Below are 19,359 nucleotides of genomic sequence, written 5' to 3'. Positions count from 1 at the left end.
ATTAATTGTTACTTTTGTTTTAAAATGTAATCCCCAAAAGACGTTTTTACCTTAAATTTAATTGCTTCATCAGAGAGAATCATATTTTGTTTCCTGGTTTCTTGAACATGTTTCTTTGATTCCTTGATCTACAAAAAAAAAGCATTCAGAATCCAGAAATACAAAGTATTGTGCTATTGGAACTTACTTTGAAGTGACTGACCTCTTATAGAAGAAAACAGTACTTTACACACATGATTGCTTAAGCTCCGGATGGTTTATAGGAATTAATGGAATAATAAATATTATTTTAAAATACCATAGTAACTGAACTATAAGACAGGTGAAAATCATTCAAGCTGAGACCATGGGAAAAAAAAAAACAAAAGAATAATTATACCTTCTGTTCATAATTTGACAATTTCTGTACAAGTTCTGTATTTTCTTTCATAATAATCTTCAACTTCTCAGAAATCTGCTGTTCGGTGACTGAAAAAAGAAAATATGTAAGGTTATTATGATCACTAAATGAAACTGAATTATCCAATGTATCAGCAGAAAGACATGTTATCTGGCACTATGAGGAAAAAGAACTTCTTAGCATAGCTATTATGGTTTTGAAATGTGATACAGTTTGGATTGTGTCCCCACCAAATCTCAAGTCAAATTATAGTCCCCAGTGTTGGAGGTGGGGCCTGTGGGAGGTGATTGGATCATAGGGGTGATTTCTCATGAGTGGTATATCACCACCCTTGTGGTGCTGTTCTTGTGACAGTGACTGAGTTCTTGTGGAGTCTGGTTGTTTAAAAGTGTGCAGCAACTCCCCGCTCACTCTCTCTTGCTCCTGCTCCTGCCATGTAAGACAGCCTGCTCTTGCTTTGCCTCCTGCTATGGGTAAAAGCTCCCTGAGGCCTCCCCAGAAGCAGATGCCACTATGCTCCCTGTATAGCCTACAGAATTATGAGCTAATTAAACCTCATTCTCGTAAATTACCCAGTCTCAGGTTTTTTTTTTTTTTTTTTTTTTTTTTTTTTTTTTAGACAGGGTCTCAGTCTGTTGCCCAGGCTGGAGTTCAGTGGCACAATCTGAGCTCACTGCAAACTCCACCTCCTGAGCTCAAGCAATTCTCCTGTCTCAGTCCCCCAAGTGCCTGAGACCACAGGTGTGTGCCACCACACCCGGCTAATTTTTGTATTTTTTAAAATAGAGATGGGGTTTCTCCATGTTGCCCAGGCTGGTCTCAAACTCCTGAGCTCAAGCAATCCTCCTGCCTCAGCCTCTCAAAGTGTTGGTATTACAGGCATGAGCCATCACACCTGGCCTTGGGTATCTCTTTACAGCAGTGTGAGAACAGATTAGTACAAAAAGCAATCTGCTAATAGAAATAAGCATGTAAAAATATTGTTACAATTTAAGAAAAACATAATAAGAACCTTTATTTCAATGAGAGTCTAATTTAAATTTATTTCCAAGATGGGAAACACAGTAAAATGTTATAGGTCAATATTCCTCCCTGCATGAAACATTTTTTTCTTCTCAGAAAATGGCATCGCTTCAAATATGTCATTTGCAAAGAGAAACAGAAAATGCAAGCATGATTTATATTTCTAGTCCTGAAATTATCTACTTAAATAAATATTTAATGTACTAAATCATTAGCACAGAAAAACTGGTCACGTGTAATAAACTAGTACATCAACGTTTAAGGTAAATCTGCCCCCAATGAAACTAATCTTCTCCCTACGCAATTTGTTCCTTCTTATCTCCTATCTCAGTTGGTAGTATCACCATTTATTCTATCATCCAAGCTAGCAATCTAGGAATAGGAAAGTTTTCAGAAGCTGTAAGTCAGTCAGACATCAGAAGTTACTAAAACTACTTACATATAAAACCCCTATCAAACACCAATATAGAGGGAATAGTACAAATAACAAAACAAGCCTAAAGATTTACCTTGATATACTTTACTCTTTACCTAGAAAAGAGAAATAAAAATTAAATTTTATGTCAAACATTTCATTAATAGGTGTATATAGTTCCTAACACAACAGTTGGAATTGTAACCAAATGAGAATTTAATAACAGTTTGCTTTAGCATAATAAATCCACAAGATTAAAAAATTTAAAAAGGTTAAAAAGCATTTCAAATTTAACCAGTAGTGATATGTTGCAGTCTGACAGATAAAGCACTAAGATAAATATCTTACTCTGCAGCTAAAGATATGTTTACGTATCTAAATGAACACCAGTCTTATGAAATGAGCACTTAACTTGAATAATAGAAATGGCTAATATTTTTATAATAAATATATTAACATTTTATTTACTCAAAGTCACTTATTTGACAACTCCAAAGAGCCAGAATGAAATCTAAAAACACTGACTACTCAAAAAGACTCTGAGGAAACAAAATTAAAGGTATAATCTTCCTACTAAGATACACCTCTTTTGCTTTCCAGAAAATATCTCAGAAATCCTATTCAAAGTTGACTACTGGCTGAATTTAGAAACAATTCTATTAACACTAAGGTAGATCATTTGACTTTCTTATACCACTAAAAACAGTGCTCATGAACCTGACAGGGAAGGGAAGATTGCTAGAGGAAAATGCACAAGCAACAAGAGAAATGACAACCATCATCTTCCTGAAAAGGCAAAACCCAAATCATCCCCCAAAGACAGCACTAAATTATGGGACAATAAAAGCCAAGCAGTAACTAATTTTTAAAAAAGAATATTACTAAATTTCTTTGCAACCCAGAACATATTTATCCCTTTCAAATGTTATAAGTGGTGATGTGATACTAACACCAGTTCACAAATCACCCATAATAATCTCACTAAATTAATATACGGTTTACATAATACACTGTATAATAATACTGTTATATATAGTAACTAATATACTGTATACATAATAGTTACAGTATCTAAATCTCACTTAAAATACTATTATTATAGGAATATGCATTCAGAAATTTCCAACATGGGAAGAAATTACTATCTCTCTAATGGCCTTGCTAATGAGAGTAAACTTCCTGTGCTCCATTTCACCCAAACTAACAGGCAAGCAGAGATCACGGTTCTAAAACTCAAATCCTGCGGCTGAGGAACAGCAGTTAGGACAGAGAGTCTATATAACTTTCTGAAAAACAAAAAAGGTGTTAGTTTTTTTTATTATTAAATAGGAGAAACAAGAGTGGGAAACGTAAAATATTTCCACCTTTTCCCCTTCCATTTACCTTTCAATTCTCCCTTTTTATCTGAGAAAAAGGCCCGTGAGGTTCGAGAAAGTCTCACAGGAAAAAAACCCTTCTTTTTAAGTGATTTTACAATCAACTGTGAAAGCAAAGAAATTATTAACGATGATATACGTGATATAATTATGAAATCAGAAAAAGAATACTTAGTTTTAGAAAGATTTGCATTCAATAATTTTGGCCATTTTAACTGTTAAATTTCAATCAAAAGCTTTTCGTATCTGCAAAGCTCATTTATACAAAAAAATCTTCTCCCAATTAAGTTAAAAAACATATTCTCCCAAATATGTTAAGCTAAATGCAATACAGTATAATCATAAGTATGTACAAGTATGAGTATATACACTTACACATACATATGTTTAAGTCTGAAAGATAAATTCTGCACAGAAGACTAAAGATTAAAAAAAAATAATGGTGTGTCTTTGCACATGATATAATCTGTATTTCCAAATAAAAAATATTATGAGTAAAATAGTACATAATCAAATCAGAAACACACATCTTTTAAAAACTGAAAACTTAATCTAGATAAAAGAATTTTTATCATTTTGCTGTATTTTCTTGCAGCATTTATTTTCTGTATGTATATTTACGATATATGGTTTATCTAAACCTTAAAGGCTTAGTTTCTACTTTTTTTCTACTTCATGTTAAATTGTGAGTATTTGTTGTGCTCCTGTTTTTGAATTATATAAAGCAGACTAATATCCCATTATATGAACAAAAAATAATTTAACAATTTTCCTACTGTGAATCACAGTAGGTTGTGCAAAGTTTTCACTCTAATAAATACTGTTCCATTGAATCCTCTTATGTAAGATACTTAAAACTTTTTTTTTGATACAGATTCTCACTCTGTTGTCCAGGCTGGAGTGCAGTGGCACAATCTGCCTCCCGGTTGAAGCAATTCTCCTGCCTCAGCCTCCAGAGTAGCTGGGATTACAAGCTTCTGCCACCACACCCAGCTAACTTTTGTATTTTTAGTAGAGATGGGGTTTCATCTTGTTGCCCAGGCTGTTCTCAAACTCCTAGCCTCATGTGATCCACCCGCCTCGGCCTCCCAAAATGCAGGATTACAGGTGTGAGCTACCAGGCCCAGCCATGCAAGATATTTAATGTATGACTGGTTCTTTTCTTTTCTTTCTTTTTTTTTTTTTTTTGAGATGGAGTCTCACTCTGTGGCGTAGGCTGGAGTGTAGTAGCACATTGGACCTCACTGCAGCCTCCGCCTCCCAGTTTCAAGTGATTCTCTGCCTCAGCCTCTCGAGTAGCTGGAATTATAGGCGTGCGCCATGACATTCGGCTAATTTTTTTATTTTTAGTAGAGATGAAGTTTCATCATGTTAGCCAGACTGGTCTCAAAATCATGGCCTCAGTGATCCGCCTGCCTTGGATTCCCAAAGTGCTGAGATTAGAGGTGCGAGTCACCGTGCCTGGCCAACTAGTAATTTCTTTTGGATAGATTACTAGACATGATATTAATACAACATAAAAGGAGATAACCATTTTTAAGACTTCTGACACACATCATGAAACTACTTTTCAGGACAGCTCTAAGAATTCCCAATTCTACTAACAGTGTACATATGACCTATCTAATTCTTGGTTTTTTTCCTTTTTGAGTTGATATAAAGATCCAATTAATTCTTATTATTTAAATTTTGATATAAGGGATATATAAATTGAAATTTTCCCGTTCGAGATTATACATGTTATCTTGTCTACTTAAGAATTTATCAACACAAGGGCCAAGCGCAGTGGCTCATCCTGTAATCCTAGCACCTTTGGGAGGTTGAGGCGGGTGGATCACAAGGTCAGGAGTTCAAGACCAGCTTGGCCAAAATGGTGAAACCCCGTCTCTACTAAAAAATACGAAAAAAAAATTAGCTGGGAATGGTGGTGGGCGCCAATAATCCCAGCTACTCAGGAGGCTGAGACAGAGAATTGCTTGAACCCGGGAGACGGAGGTTGCAGTGAGCCAAGAGCTGCCTGGGGGACTGAGCAAGACTCTGTCTCAAAAAAAAAAAAAAAAAAAAAAAAAGATAATTTACCAAGACAAAAAATACACCAAATTGTTTTACAGGGTTAGCTTGAATTAAAAGCGTTAATTTCTGTTCATGTTAGTAACTAAAAAAGAAACAAAAGGGCTATGATTATAAAACCATAGTTGAATTTATGAGATATAGTATACATTCATTTACTCACAACAAGGATAGTTCTCCAGAAGAAAACAACAACTGAAGCAATTCCCAAGAAGGCAGTAATAAGTACAGGTTTCCATGGCAGTCCATAAAAATCAGGCCCAGGCTGAACATCATCAGGCAATGTAGAAACTAGCTGAAAAGGGCATGTTAGAAATAATGAGAAACCTTAAAGAAACTTAACATAAAGCAGTCGTAAAGACTCATCCATAGAAACTCTAAAACAACTGTCAGATACCTATCCCCTCAAAAATCTTCCATAGCTCTCACTGCTTCAAGAAAAATAGGACACTGGGAGTCTTACACTCATTATTTGGCTTGTAGTGTTTCGAAGTATTATGAGTCTAAATGTCTTTAGATTGAGCATGTATTTCTAGTTTGCAATAGGCCCTGATACAATATTTTATCTAAAGCACGGCTACAATCTCTCTGGATCATACTTTTCTCTTGAATAAGTTGGTTTTTGTTGCTTAAGAAAACATCGAAGACAAAAAACCTTAGGTATACAAGTGATCAACTTTTTATGGCTAAAAATAAAACCAATATTATGATAATGAATACCACAAAGAACGTGCTATTCCTCTAAGATTTACAATCTTAAATCAACTCTTACATAAACAAACAACAAATGCTGAGTAAATTATGATAGCTCCTGATAACTGATCTACATAAACTGCTTTGAATTTAGTGCCTTAATTATAAATGTTTCCTTGAAGAAAGTACATTAAACACCTGTCTGCTCTATGCTGTTTTCACGGTCCTCTACAAGCACACTATCATACTGGCCCCATCCCCCAACAGAGCCGGGGGTTATAGTGAAAAGACCTGTAGACTGTGTTTTGATCATGACTGTACACCAGAACGTAAAGTGCTGTCATTTCGTTAAGTATTCAATTAAAAAAAAAAAGTGACGAAACCTCAAACACACTTCCACCTGACTCCCTAAACAGTATAAAACGTCTTGCCTTCCTCGGATCTGACACTCCGTTTCTCTTTTGCATAGACAATCAGTGCACCCACTCTGCTTAGAATTCGTCCACCCGCCTGCCAAAGGTGGGGTCCCTCCCTGGGAATGGGGACCGTCACCTCCAGCAGCTTGGCTATGAAGGCTGCGTAGAGCACCGACAGGGGTCCCAGAAGTTCCGGGTCCCCCGGGGTAGCGGGGAGAGAAGATACAGTGGCAGGTACTGAGTCCATTGTGTAGAACAGCTGAACGCAAGCGACACTTCCCTGCGGAACGGCACTGGGCCCCTGTGTTTCAGAGCTTCCTCCTTCGGAAAGGCCACAACTCAGGGGGCGGACACTGGGATTGAACTTCGCCTTCCGCAACCGCCGGCACTTTCGCTTTAGGCCGCCTATAAAACACGTCATCAGCCACCGCCCCCTGGCGCACGTCACCGCTCCTAAGGAGCCGGTCCGTGGGGGCGGGGCTAGAATGGACGGAACCAACTGTGGAGGGAGCGGGGGTAAAAGAGCAAATAGAGCTGGAGCGGAAGAATCCAAGTAAAGAGAGGCGGGGGTGATTGGCGCTTCCGCCAGGAACCGGGAATTTAAAAGCCCGGAGCGAGGAGGCCAGGGAGCTACCCAGAGGAGGATTGTGGGCGGCAACTGGGTAAATGGAGAAAGGCAGGCTTCTCGTGCCAGCCACTATGCAGATGTGGTGCCATTGCTCTGCGTGGTCTTTCTGCCCTGCCCACTCAGTCCTCTGCTTACTGTTCCTTCTCCAGGCCTCCATTGCACACGCTCTCTTACATTCTTGCTGACACTATTAAAAAGCCTTACCCAGGAGTCATGTCATCGTGTCACCTCCCCCCACCATGCACATGGACAGTTATGGGTCCCACTTTTTATTTTGGACGGTGGCTGTGGGGAAGAGGAGGGAGTCTCCCTATGTTGCCCAGGCTGGACTCGAACTCTGGGCTCAAGCCATCTGAGAAGCTGGGACTACAAGTGGCCGGCCACATCTTAAGGTTATATGGCTTGTGGAAAAGGACAAGGATAATGAATAGTATGGAAATCACATTCCAAAAGTTGAAGAAACTGGGGGCATATGATATGTGGGGGAAACAGATGATATCTGTAGATAAAGAAACCATTCTTAGACCTTTAAAGGTCTATCTTTGGCCAGGCACGGTGGTTCACGCCTGTAATCCCAGCATTTTGGGAGGCGGACGCGGGCAGACCACGAGGTCAAGCGATGGAGACCATCCTGCCTAACATGGTGAAACCCCATCTCTACTAAAAATACAAAAATTAGCTTGGCATGGTGGCACATGCCTATAGTCCCAGCTACTCGGGAGGCTGAGGCAGGAGAATTGCTTGAACCCAAGAGGCGGAGGTTGCAGTGAGCTAAGATCGAGCCACTGCCCTCCAGCCTGGCAACAGAGGAAGACGCCGTCTCAAAACAGAAAAAAAGCCTAAAGTCAACTCAGAGGAACAATCAACCAAGAAGAAACAGGAAAACCCTGAGAAATGAGGGGTGCAGTATGAGAGGAGAGTGGGATCTATAATCACAGAATGGTACTGGCCCAAGAATGCAGACAGATCACAGGGCAGAATAAAAAATCCAGAAATAGACCCAGCTGCACTGGAAATTTGGGATACAGCAAGTCAGCTGGGGAAAAACAGAGTTTTTAATAAGTGGTATTACATATCTAGATAACAATATGGAAAATGATAAAATTGGATCTTTTTCTTATCATTCATAAATTCCAAGTGAATCAGAAACCTGAATGTAAAAAATGAAAACAAGTAGTAGAAAAAATTGTGTGAATGTCTCTATGAACAATGTGAGTGGGGAAGACTTTCCTAATTATGTATCAAAATCCAAAAGCAACAAAGGAAAAGATTTGTAAATTTGATCACAGAAAAACAAAAAAATTGCCCAACCCCAATTTACAAAAATTGCAAAATAAGCGGTCAGCAATGATAACCTAAGAAAAAATATTTGTAACACATTTTGAAGGATTAATATTCCTAAAATATAAAGTGCTTTATAAATAAGCAGATGGCGGCCAGCAAAACCTAGAGAAAAATGGGCTGAGGAAATGAGCAGATCCCACAAAAAGAAATGCAAATAATTAAAAAACATATAGAAACATGCTCTGCCTCACTCATAATAAAAGAAATACAAATTGAACCTTACAATGAAATATAATTTCTCACTAATCTTGGCAAGATCCAAACATTTGACAACACACTCTGTAGGTGAGAGAATGTGGAGGAAGCAGGCACTCTCATTCTCTGCTGATTTTTATATAAAATCATACAACCCCTATGATTTGGCAACGTCTCCCAAAATAACTTATTTACCTACTGACTCAACAATCCCACTTCTAAAGATCTATCTCAAAGATACTGGGGATCTAACAACAAATGCTGGAAAAAATATATGCACAAAACTATATTATTCAAGCATTACTTAGAACAAAAGACTGGAAACAACTAAAATGGTCATCAATGAAAGACATATTGAATACAATGAAGTATACTGTGAAGGTATAAAAGAAAATAATTTTATATACTGCTAGGGTGTGGTGTCAGAATACATTTTTTTAAAAGGTAAAGTAGAGGTCTATCTTCACGTTGAATAAGTCTACATTTATCTAACAAAGTAAGGATTTTTTTCTTTACAGCTTTGAAGGAAATACGACATTCAGTAAGTTACGTGTATTTAAAGTGCACAGTTTGATCATTTTGGCATATGAACACACCTGTGAAACCATCATCACAACCAACATAGTGAACCTCCCAAAAGTCTCCTTTATTCCCTTTGTAATCTCCTGCTCCTTTTCACCCTTCCCTGCCCCCAAGCAGAATTTCTGTTCTAGTAGATTAGTTTGCATTTCGTAAAGTTGGATATGTATGTAATAATGCATGATTATGTTATATTTTCTCTAGCTTCTCTCATTCAACATAATTTGAGATTCACCCACATTGCTACACGTATCTATAATGGTTCACTTGTTTTTATTGCTGAGTAGTATTTCATTGCGTGGGTGTACCACAATCTGTTTATCTGTCACCTGTGGATGGATACTTGTTTTTTTACTATTTATAAAAATTAGGCTTTTATAAATAAAACTGCCAAGACTATCACGGAGATGAATCTGCCGCAGCTAGAAGCCAAGGACTTCTTCAAGAGAGAGACAGACTTCCTAACCAAGCAGATGGAGAAAATTCAGCCAGCTCTCCAGGAGAAGCACACCATGAAACAGGCTGTCATGGAAATGATGAGCCAGAAGATTCAGCAGATCACAGCCCTGGGGGCAGCTCAGGCTACTGCTAAGGCCTGAGAGTTTGTTGCAGAAATGGAGCAGAGGGACATCCTTTGGGCGTGGCTTCCTGATACCAGCGAAGGGAAGGGTCTTATGTTTAATGCCAATAAATGTGCCAAAATAAACTGTGAAAAAAATTGATCTACAAGTCTTTCTATGCATGTATAATTTATTTTCACTCAGGTAAATGTCTCTTGGGTAAATGTTTAGGAGATGAATGGCTAGATCATACGACTAGTATAGGTTTACCTTCTTAAGAAGCTGACAAGCTGTTTTCCAAGATAGCTGTATCACTTCACACAGCTATCCCCACCAGTAGTGTATGATACTTCCCGTTCCTTCATATCTTCTCCAACACATGGTATAATGTATAATCAGTTTTTAAAATTTTAGCCATTATATTAAGTGTGTACTGGTAACTCACCATGGTTTAAATTGACGTTTCCCTGATATTATGCTGAACATGTTTTAGTGTGCTTACTTGCAATCAGTGTATCTTCCTTGGTAAAGTATTATTTCACTGGGTTACATTTTTAGATGAATTTTTAGAGTTGTTTATGTATTCTGAACACAAATCTTTTATCAGATATGTACTTTGCAGTAACTCTTTCCCAGTGTGTAATTTGTATAAGTGTATTTTGAAGAATATGTTTTTAAGTCCAAATTATCAAATTTCTGCTTTATGAATCATACTTTTGATGTCAACTGTAAGAAATCTTTGCCTAATCCAAGTTCAATAAAATTTTTCTCCTAATTTTTCCTAGAAGTTTTATGGTTTTAGGTTTTACATTTAAATAAAATGTAAAACAACATTTTACAACCTGCTTTGAGTTAATTTATGTACATGATGTGACGTATGGCTCAATTTTTTGCTTATAAATATCTAATAGTTTTGGTACCATTTGTTGAAAAGACTTTCTCCATTTAACTGTCTTTGCACCTTTGTCAGAAGTCTATTGCCATACATGTATAAACCTATTTCTGGATTTTCTATTTTGTTCCAATGGCCTAATCATCTGCTGTCCTAATTACTAGAGCTTTATAGTAAGTCTTGAAATTACATGATGCTTGGGCTATGCTATGTTCTCTGATTTGCAGAATTAGTTTGTCATTTAAAAAAAATCCTTCTGAGATTTTAATTGGGGTTATGTTGATGCAAGTGAGCCAACTGGGGAGCTTAACAATATAGTCTTCTGTCTCATAAACAAGGTATATCTCTCCATGTATTTAGGTCTTCTTTAATTTCTATTAGCAATATTGTACCATTTTCAATGCATATGTCTTACACACTTTTTGCCACATTTAACCATAAGTACTTCATATTTTTGATACTATTGTACATGGAATTTAACTTCAATTTCCAATTGTTCATTGCTAGTATATATAAATACAATTGCTTTTAGATGTAAATTTTTATCTAGCAACCTTACTAAACTTAGTACATCTAGATTTGTTTCTACATCCCACCAGATTTTATGCATGTTGGCTGCAAAAAAAAGACAATTTTACTTCTTTCCCAATCTGGATGAATTTTACTTCTTTTTCTTGCCTTAGTGCACTGGCTGCTGCCTTATGATGTTGAACAGATGTAATGAGAGTAGATACTCGTTTCACTTCTGGATATTGGGGGAAAACAATCAATCATTAACTACAAAGTATGATGTTCATTTTCAGTTTTTCATTAAAGTGAATTGAACTGAACATATGGATTGTCTTTTTAAAGTTTGTCATTACGGTTAATTTTACACTGATTTTCAAATGTTAAACAAACTTTGTATTCTTGTTATAAACCCTATTTGATCATAGAGTATTTTCTTTTTATATGTTGTTGGATTTGACTTGCTAAAGTTTAGAATTTTTTTACCAATGTTTACGAGAGATTCTGGTCTGTGGTTTTCCTTCTTATTTGTCTTGTCTATGCCTTGTTTGGATATCCTGGTAATATTAGCTTCATAAATGATCTGGGAAGTTATTTTCTGCCCTTCAGTTTAATAGAAGAGTTTGTGTAGAATTCGTGTTATTTCTTCCTCATAAGTTTAATACAATTCGGCAGTGAAGCCATCTGGGCCTGGGGCTTCCTTTGTGGAAAGGTTTTTGGCTATAAATCCAATGTATTTATTTATCCTTTTGAGACAGAGTCTCGCTCTGTCGCTCAGGATAGAGTGCAGTGGCATGATCTCGGCTCACTGCAACTTCTGCCTCCCGGGTTTGAGCAACTCTCCTGCCTCAGCCTCTTGAGTAGCTAGGATTACAGGTGTGTGTCACCACACCTGGCTAATTTTTGTATTTTTAGTAGAGACGGGGTTTCACCATGTTGGTCAGGCTGGTCTCAAACTCCTGACCTCATGATCTACTCACCTTGGCCTCCCAAAGTGCTGGAATTACAGGCGTGAGCCACCACACCCAGCCAAATGCAATTTATTTAATAGTCATAAGGTTATCTGTTTCTTCCTGAAAGAGCTTTTGTAGTCTGTGTCTTAGAATTTCTTCATCTAAACTGTCAAATTAGTTGATATAAGTTACTCATAATATTCCCTTATCATTTTAACATCTGAAGAATCTGTGGTGATGTCTTTGTGATTGCTGCTATTAGTATCTGTATCCCTTCTTTCCCTGTTCACTCTGGCTATTAATCTCAAAGAACCAGGTTTTGGTTACATTGATTTTCTCTCTTTTCCTTTTGTTTTCTATTTCATTGAATTATGCTCTTGTCTTCATTATTTCTTTTCTTCTGCTTAATTGAGGATTAGTTTGCTCTGCTTTTTCTAGTCTCTTATGGTGGAAAATAAAGTCACTGATTTGAGACCTTTTTTTTTTTTCTAATATAGGTAGTGCTATACATTTCCCACTAGTGCTTTGGCGACACTGTACATATTTGACATATTTGTTTTCATTTCCTTTTTTTTTTTCTTTTCTTGAGACAAAGTCTCGTTCTGTCACCCAGGCTGGACTGCAGTGGTGCAATCTCTGCTCACTGCAGCCTCAACTTTCTAGGCTCAAGCAATATTCCCACTTCAGCCTCCTGAGTAGCTGGGACTAGAGGCACATGCCACCATGCCCAACTTTGTGTGTGTGTGTGTGTGTGTATGTGTGTGTGTGTGTGTGTGTATTGTAGAAATAGGCTTTCAATATGTTGTTCAGGCTGGTCTCGAAGTTCTGGGCCCAAGGGATCCTCCTGCCTCAGTCTTCCAAAGTGCTAAGATGACAGGCATAAGCCACTGTACCTCACCTGTTTTCATTTTCCTTTATCTCAAAATAATAATTTCTCCTTTTCCTTTTAAACTCATAAGATGTTCAGAAAGAAGTGTGTCATCTAGTTTCCAAATATTTGGGGATTTTCCAGATCTTTCCATTATTGATTTCTAACCTAATTATACTGTGAAGAAAACACACTTTATACTACTTGAATCATCTTATATTCATTAAGACTTGTTTCATGGCTGAGAATATAGTTTATTTTGGTAAATGCTCTTCTTGTGTGGAGTGTTCTATCACCTGCCATTCTTCATTCCTTTGTGTAGTTCCATTATTTCTTTTCTTTTTTGCATATGCCTACAAGACTTCCTTTAACATTTCTTATGGTGCAAACGTATTGGTGAATTCTTTCAGCCCTTGTATGTCAGTGTTGGAAAAGGTCTTCATTTCACCTTTGGTTTTGAAAGATATTTGCTGAGTTTGATGTTGCAGGTTAACAATATTGCTCTTCAAGTATTTTAAAGCTATTACTCCATTGTATGCTCTCATGCCTTATTATTGAAGTCTAATGTCATTTGTGTCGTGCTTCCTCTCTCTTTATGTAAAATGTCTTTTTTTTTTTTTTTTTTGAGCTGGAGTTTCACCCTGCAGGCTGGAACGCAGTGGTGCGGTCTCGGCTCACTATAACCTCCGCCTCTCAGGTTCAAGTGATTTTCCCACCTCAGCCTCCCGAGTAGCTGGGACTACAGGCACATGCTACCACATCTGGCAAATTTTTGTATTTAGTAGAGATAGGGTTTCACTGTTTTGGCAAGGCTGGCCTCAAACTTCTGACCTCGTGATTCGCCCTTCTCAGCCTCCCAAAGGGCTGGAATTACAGGCATGAGCCACTGTGCCTGGCCCTGGTTGCTTTTAAGGTTGCTCTTTATCACCTGTTTTGAGCAATTTGATTACGATAGACCTTGGAGCGGCTTTCTTCATGCTTCTTGTGCTGTGGGTATCACTTAGCTTCTTGGACCTGTGGCTTTACAGTTCATAAATTTTGGAAAAATTTATTTCCATTATTTCTTCAAATATTTTTCCAAACACCTTTCTTCCCCTCTTCTACAGAGATTCCAGTTACACATCTATTAGGCTGCCTGACAGTGTCCCATAGCTCACTGATGCTGTGTTCATTTTTCTTGGGGTCTTTTTCCCATTTGGTTTCATTGAGGATAGTCTCTATTGCTTATCTTTGAGTTCACTCATCTTTTCATCTACAATGGCTGTTCTGGCATGAATCCCTTCCGGTGCATTTATCATCTCAGGCCCCGTGTAGTTTTCATCTCCAGTAATCTGATTTGGGTCTTTTTAAAAAACCAAATCTTTCATATCTCTCTTTATTTATTTATGTATTTATTTTTTTGAGATAGTCTCACTCTGTCGCCCACGCTGAAGTGCAATGGTGTGATCTCAGCTCACTGCAACCTCAGCCTCCTGGGTTCAAGCTATTTTCCTGCCTCAGCCTCCCACGTAGCTGGGATTACAGGTGTCCACCACCACACTTGGCTAATTTTTGTATTTTTAGTAGAGACAAGATTTCACCACGTTGTCCAGGCTAGTCTTGAACTCCTGACCTCATGATCTGCCCTCCTCAGCCTCCCAAAGTGCTGGGATTACAGGTGTGAGCCACCATGCCCAGCTGCCTCTCCTTACTTTTTAAACATTTGAAGTACAGGAATAGTCACTGATTTAATACCCTTGCCTAAATCTAACATCTCTGGCAGTTCTTGGTTGGCTTTGATGGGTTGATTTTTCTTCTCAGCCTGGTTTATATTTTCTTGCTTCTTTGCATGCCTGATAATCTTTGAATGGATCTCATGCTTATGAACACATATCCTTGAGCTTTGCACTAGGATGCAATTCAATTACTTGGAAACAGTTTGGTTTTCAGTCTTAAGATTTGTCAAGCAAGACATTAGTAGCATTTAGTCAGAGGCAAGACCCTTCTGAGTACTCTGGATCTCTCCACAATTATTAGGTTTTCCAGGCACTACTTCTAGCTCTGTGCCAAAAACCATTCCCTCTGAACACTTAGATGATTTCTGTTGACTGTGAGTAGTTCTGTTACACTCACGTGCCAATCAGTATTCTGCCGAATCCTCACAGGGAACCCTTCACAGACTCCCAGAGTTCTCTCTCTGCATAGCTCTCTCTTCTTGCTAGAGTTCCGTCCTGTGAACTCTAGCTACCTGGGTCTCTTTGGACTCCCAGTACCATCTCCTCAACTCAGGGTGTCCACTGGGCTCCACTTGGGTTCTCTCCTTCTGTGCCATGGCCTGGGAACTCTCTTAATGGAGTAATCTGGGACAACTGGAGAGCTCATGGTGTATGTTCCTTATCTTTCAAGACTTACTGTCCTTTGTTGCCTGATGTTCAACGTTTTGAAAAATATTGTTTCATTTGTCTGTTTTTTTAAAATTGTTTCAGTTGGGAGGGTAAAGCTGACCCTATAAAGCCATCATGAATGGATGTGCAAATCATTTGCTTATTTCTTAATGGTAGGAGAAATAACTAAATAAAGTTTCTTATAGAGGAGGATAATGACGGGGTGGATGGAACTGAAACAAAAGCTAGGGTTCTCTGAACAGATCTTGTTTTACAAATTGACTTTGGATCTTGTAAATATGTTAGATTAAGCTTGTCCAATCCACAGCCCACAGTCCACATGCAGCCCAGGACAGATTTGAATGCAGCCTAATGCAAATTCGTAAACCTTTTTATAACATTATGAGTATTTTTTTTTTTTTTTAGCTCATCAGCTAGTGTATTTTATGTGTGGTTCAAGGCAATTCTTCTTCTTCTAATGTGGCCCAGGGAAGCCAAAAGATTGGACACCCCTGTGTTAGATAATTGTAAAACAAAAAAATCTTAAAAGGCAATCCCTAAAAATTGAAACAAAAAATAAAATACCTCATGTATTGACTTGGTGGAAGGACCACAGAAAGGAATTAGTTCAAACACAGCCTAGTGGGATTTATCTTAAAGACAAAAAAGACTGCAAAACATTAAGATATTTTCAGTAACATATTATTGGTGGCAGTGTTAGTATTTGTATTTTTAATACTGCTATATGAATACTGTAAAATAAAAACACTATGTTGCTGTGAAACGGAGATTTCCAACACTGAAGAAGCAAGATACAAATTTAAGACAGATGAAGTGAGAAAAGTTTGTCTAGCATCCTTACTTTCTACTGGAATTATCCATATGACATTATGATGAATATTCACATAAAAAACCATCACATACTTCCTAGCTTTGTCCTCTGAAAAGTCCTAGAAGTCATGGCTAACTCATAAGCAATAAGCAATCTTAGTACCTAGAATGTAATCTCTAAATAGCGTCTCTCATTAAAAGGACACAAAAGTCTTTGGAGAAATAGTTCCTTCAAGATTTGGGCAGGAAATGTACAAGATGTACTTGGAACATCTTGTCATACTATTAATAGAAAGCACAGAAAGTAGCAGTGACCACTAGGGGTGTCAAATGGGCCCAGGAACAAGCTGAACAGGCGTCCATTCAAAAATGGGAGAAATCGATCATCAATAAGAATAACTGGCCAGGCATGGTGGCTCACATCTGTAATCCCAACACGTAGGGAGGCTGAGGCGGGCAAATTACTTGAGCCCAGAATTTTGAGACCAGATTGAGAAACATGGCAAAACCCTGTCTGTACAAAAAAAGCATTTAAAAGTAGCTATGAGTGGTAGCCCACATCTACAGTCCCAGCTACTCAGGAGGCTGAGGTAGAAGGATCACCTGCACTCAGGGAGGTGGAGGACACAGTGAGTCATGATCACACCACTGCACTTCAGCTTAGGCAACAGAGTGAGACCGCATTGTAGAAAAAAAAAAAAAAAAGGAATTGTTACGATTACTAAGAAGTTAGACTGGTAGGCTTCTAAGGTCTCTTCCAACCCTAAAATTCCACTAACTCTTAATCAACTATTGATCTATGAGTCTGACCTCTGGTGTAGTTTTCTTAATAAAGTCAGCACCCCAGGACTCCCCAACCCTATCAAATAATTATATATATAAACTACTTGATACTTCACATAAACTACTTCATGTATCTTCCATTTGCTCCAATTTTCACATATATTTGGTAAACCTTTTTTTAAGCCTTTCAAAAGTCGGAATTACACTTTATATCTCTTAGACTCTTTTATGCCTAGCAATTTCTGGTACACATTTAGCCTTCAAAATGCTCTTTGGACAATCCCTCTCAAGTCAGCATCTTATAACTCTGTGCCCTTCTATCTTGCCATTCATGTCTGTCTTTCCTTGTTAGCCCCTAATCACAGATCACATCCCACACCACTCCTATCCCCCCAACCCAGCCTAGAAGAGGGCTCTGTGGCTTTGTAGAAATACAATGAATAAAGAATTCCTTCCATAACCAGGGCTATTAAACTTTCCAAGTGATAATTTCATTCTGAAAATCAAATTCTGAATTCTGAGACGGTCTTAATCACTGAAAATTTCATTATCCCAATTGTACAGATAATACACATCTTCATCACCACGCCCATGGAAAATACTGAAAAATGGTTTGGTTTTCCTACTTGTTTTCCATTCTGGTGGTCTTTCTCCTGAAATCCCCAGGTATTCAATGTCATTATATGCCCTCTGACCATCCAAATGAGAATTAGGTGAGGTATGAGATCTTAAAATGCCAGATGCTATATCACACATTTGGCATCATTAAATCATTTAATTCTTACCAACAATTGGAGTAGGTATTATCTACATTTTTTCAGATGAGAAAGTTGAGGTTCAACGTTTAGTAATTTGCCCTAAACCTCTAAGTAATGACTTTAGGATTTGAAAGCAAATCATCCTGGCTTGAAACCCATGCATTTTAACAGAAAAACACCAAAAACCCTCTTTCCTATTCGAGTCTTGAAATAACAGGACCTAGGAGAAACTGCCTTGGCCAGGAGCATACTTTCTCTGTAGCTCTAAGGGCAAGCTGGCCTTCATCTTCCAGAGCTTGCTTATTCCTCCAAGTCACCAAGAAAAAAAGTCCAATTTCAGCAAGTACCACAAGGGGGAGCTAAGTCCTAAAAAGCCTAGATAAGCTTCCAGACGTTAAATGTCTCATTTCAAGCATGGCTCTCTTAGAAAGATTTGAATAAATATTCTGCCATAAGTGACTCTTTCTAAGAAACAGACCCGACAACCCCTTTCCTGCTTAAAATCTTCCAAGGATCTCTGCCAACAATGATCTGACCACTCACCATGGCACACAATTTTCTGACTTCTGCGTCCCTCCAACAGGCCTTCTCCCTCTTAGCTCCATACTTTTTAATTTGTATTTTTTCTGAGACAGGGTCTTGCTCTGTTGTCCAGGCTGGAGTGTGGTGGCACAATCTCCGCTAACTGCAACCTCTGCCTCTTGGGCTCAAGCAATTCCCCTGCCTCAGCCTCCCAAGTAGCTGGGATTACAGGTGCACACCACCATGCCCAGCTAATCTTAATTCCACACTTTAACAGCATCAACTGGTCAAGAACAGTGGCTCAGGCCTGTAATTCCAGCACTTTGGGAGACCATGGTGGACGGCTCCCATGGGCTAAAGACTTCGAAACCAGCCTGGGCGACACTACGGAACCCCACCTCTACTAAAAATGAAAAAAAAAAAAAAAAAAAAGCCAGGCGTGGTGGTGCACACTTGTGATCCCAGCCACTAAGTGGACTTGGGCAGGAGGATCACTTGAGCCCAGGAGGCAGAGGTTGCAGTGAGCTGAGATCACGCCACTGCAGTCCAACCTGGATGACAGAACAAAACCCTGTCTCAAAAAAAAAAGGAAAAAAGAAAGAAAACACCAACTACTCATGCTTCCCTGGCTTCCCCAAATAACCCTTCCTTCATGCCTTCACTTCTCTGAATGTGTTATTTCTTCTGCCTGACTGCATGCTGCCCGCCCCCCTGCCCATCTCCCTCCCCAGCCCTTCTATTCGACAACTCCAAGTCAAGCTCCCATCTGTCTTTTGACTGTGCTTAAAGCATCTCTCAGCAAACTTCTGGCCTTTCATATCGCTCTCCCACCACAGCGAACCAATTTATGCCATGGATTGTGCTACCATCAGGTAAATACTTCTCTTTCTGCTTATTATCATAGTACATTTCAAGTGAATGTCTTTCTTTCCTGGCTAGACTGAAAAGGATCCTGAAGAGAAGAACCACATTTGACAGATGTGCCTGTGCCTAGCTCCAGCATGCAGTAAAGCCTCCTCATGCACTGAACTAAGAGCCCATTAAAGCCACAAACCTGTGGCTCATTTCAGGATCTCTCTTCACAGGATCAGGAGTCATCTTCATAAAAACATTTTAAGTCATTCACCTCATGCTCAAAATCAACTTAGAAACTGTAATAATCAACATTTTAGCTTAAAAAAAA

General features: G+C 38.5%; 1 protein-coding gene across 5 annotated transcripts in view; it reads right to left on the bottom strand.

Annotated features, from left to right (window-relative positions):
- MIA3 (MIA SH3 domain ER export factor 3) overlaps positions 1–19,359 on the bottom strand; it is a 72,027-nt gene that overhangs the window by 16,691 nt on the left and 35,977 nt on the right. For 3 of the 5 annotated variants that reach the window (XM_074385230.1, XM_074385228.1, XM_074385229.1), the window contains 4 exons: positions 5,448–5,579; positions 1,933–1,954; positions 380–468; positions 51–128 (listed from right to left, as the gene is read on the bottom strand). In XM_074385230.1, coding sequence (XP_074241331.1) covers positions 51–128; positions 380–468; positions 1,933–1,954; positions 5,448–5,579 — 321 coding nt within the window. Of the gene's footprint in view, positions 1–50; positions 129–379; positions 469–1,932; positions 1,955–5,447; positions 5,580–6,529; positions 18,558–19,359 lie in introns of those variants that run through there. The other 2 variants (XM_074385231.1, XM_074385232.1) reach the window with 2 other exon arrangements.

The sequence above is a fragment of the Saimiri boliviensis genome, chromosome 14 (assembly GCF_048565385.1).
Source record: "Saimiri boliviensis isolate mSaiBol1 chromosome 14, mSaiBol1.pri, whole genome shotgun sequence".
Taxonomy (NCBI): Eukaryota; Metazoa; Chordata; class Mammalia; order Primates; family Cebidae; genus Saimiri; species Saimiri boliviensis.
This window is presented reverse-complemented; position numbering and strand designations above follow the sequence as displayed.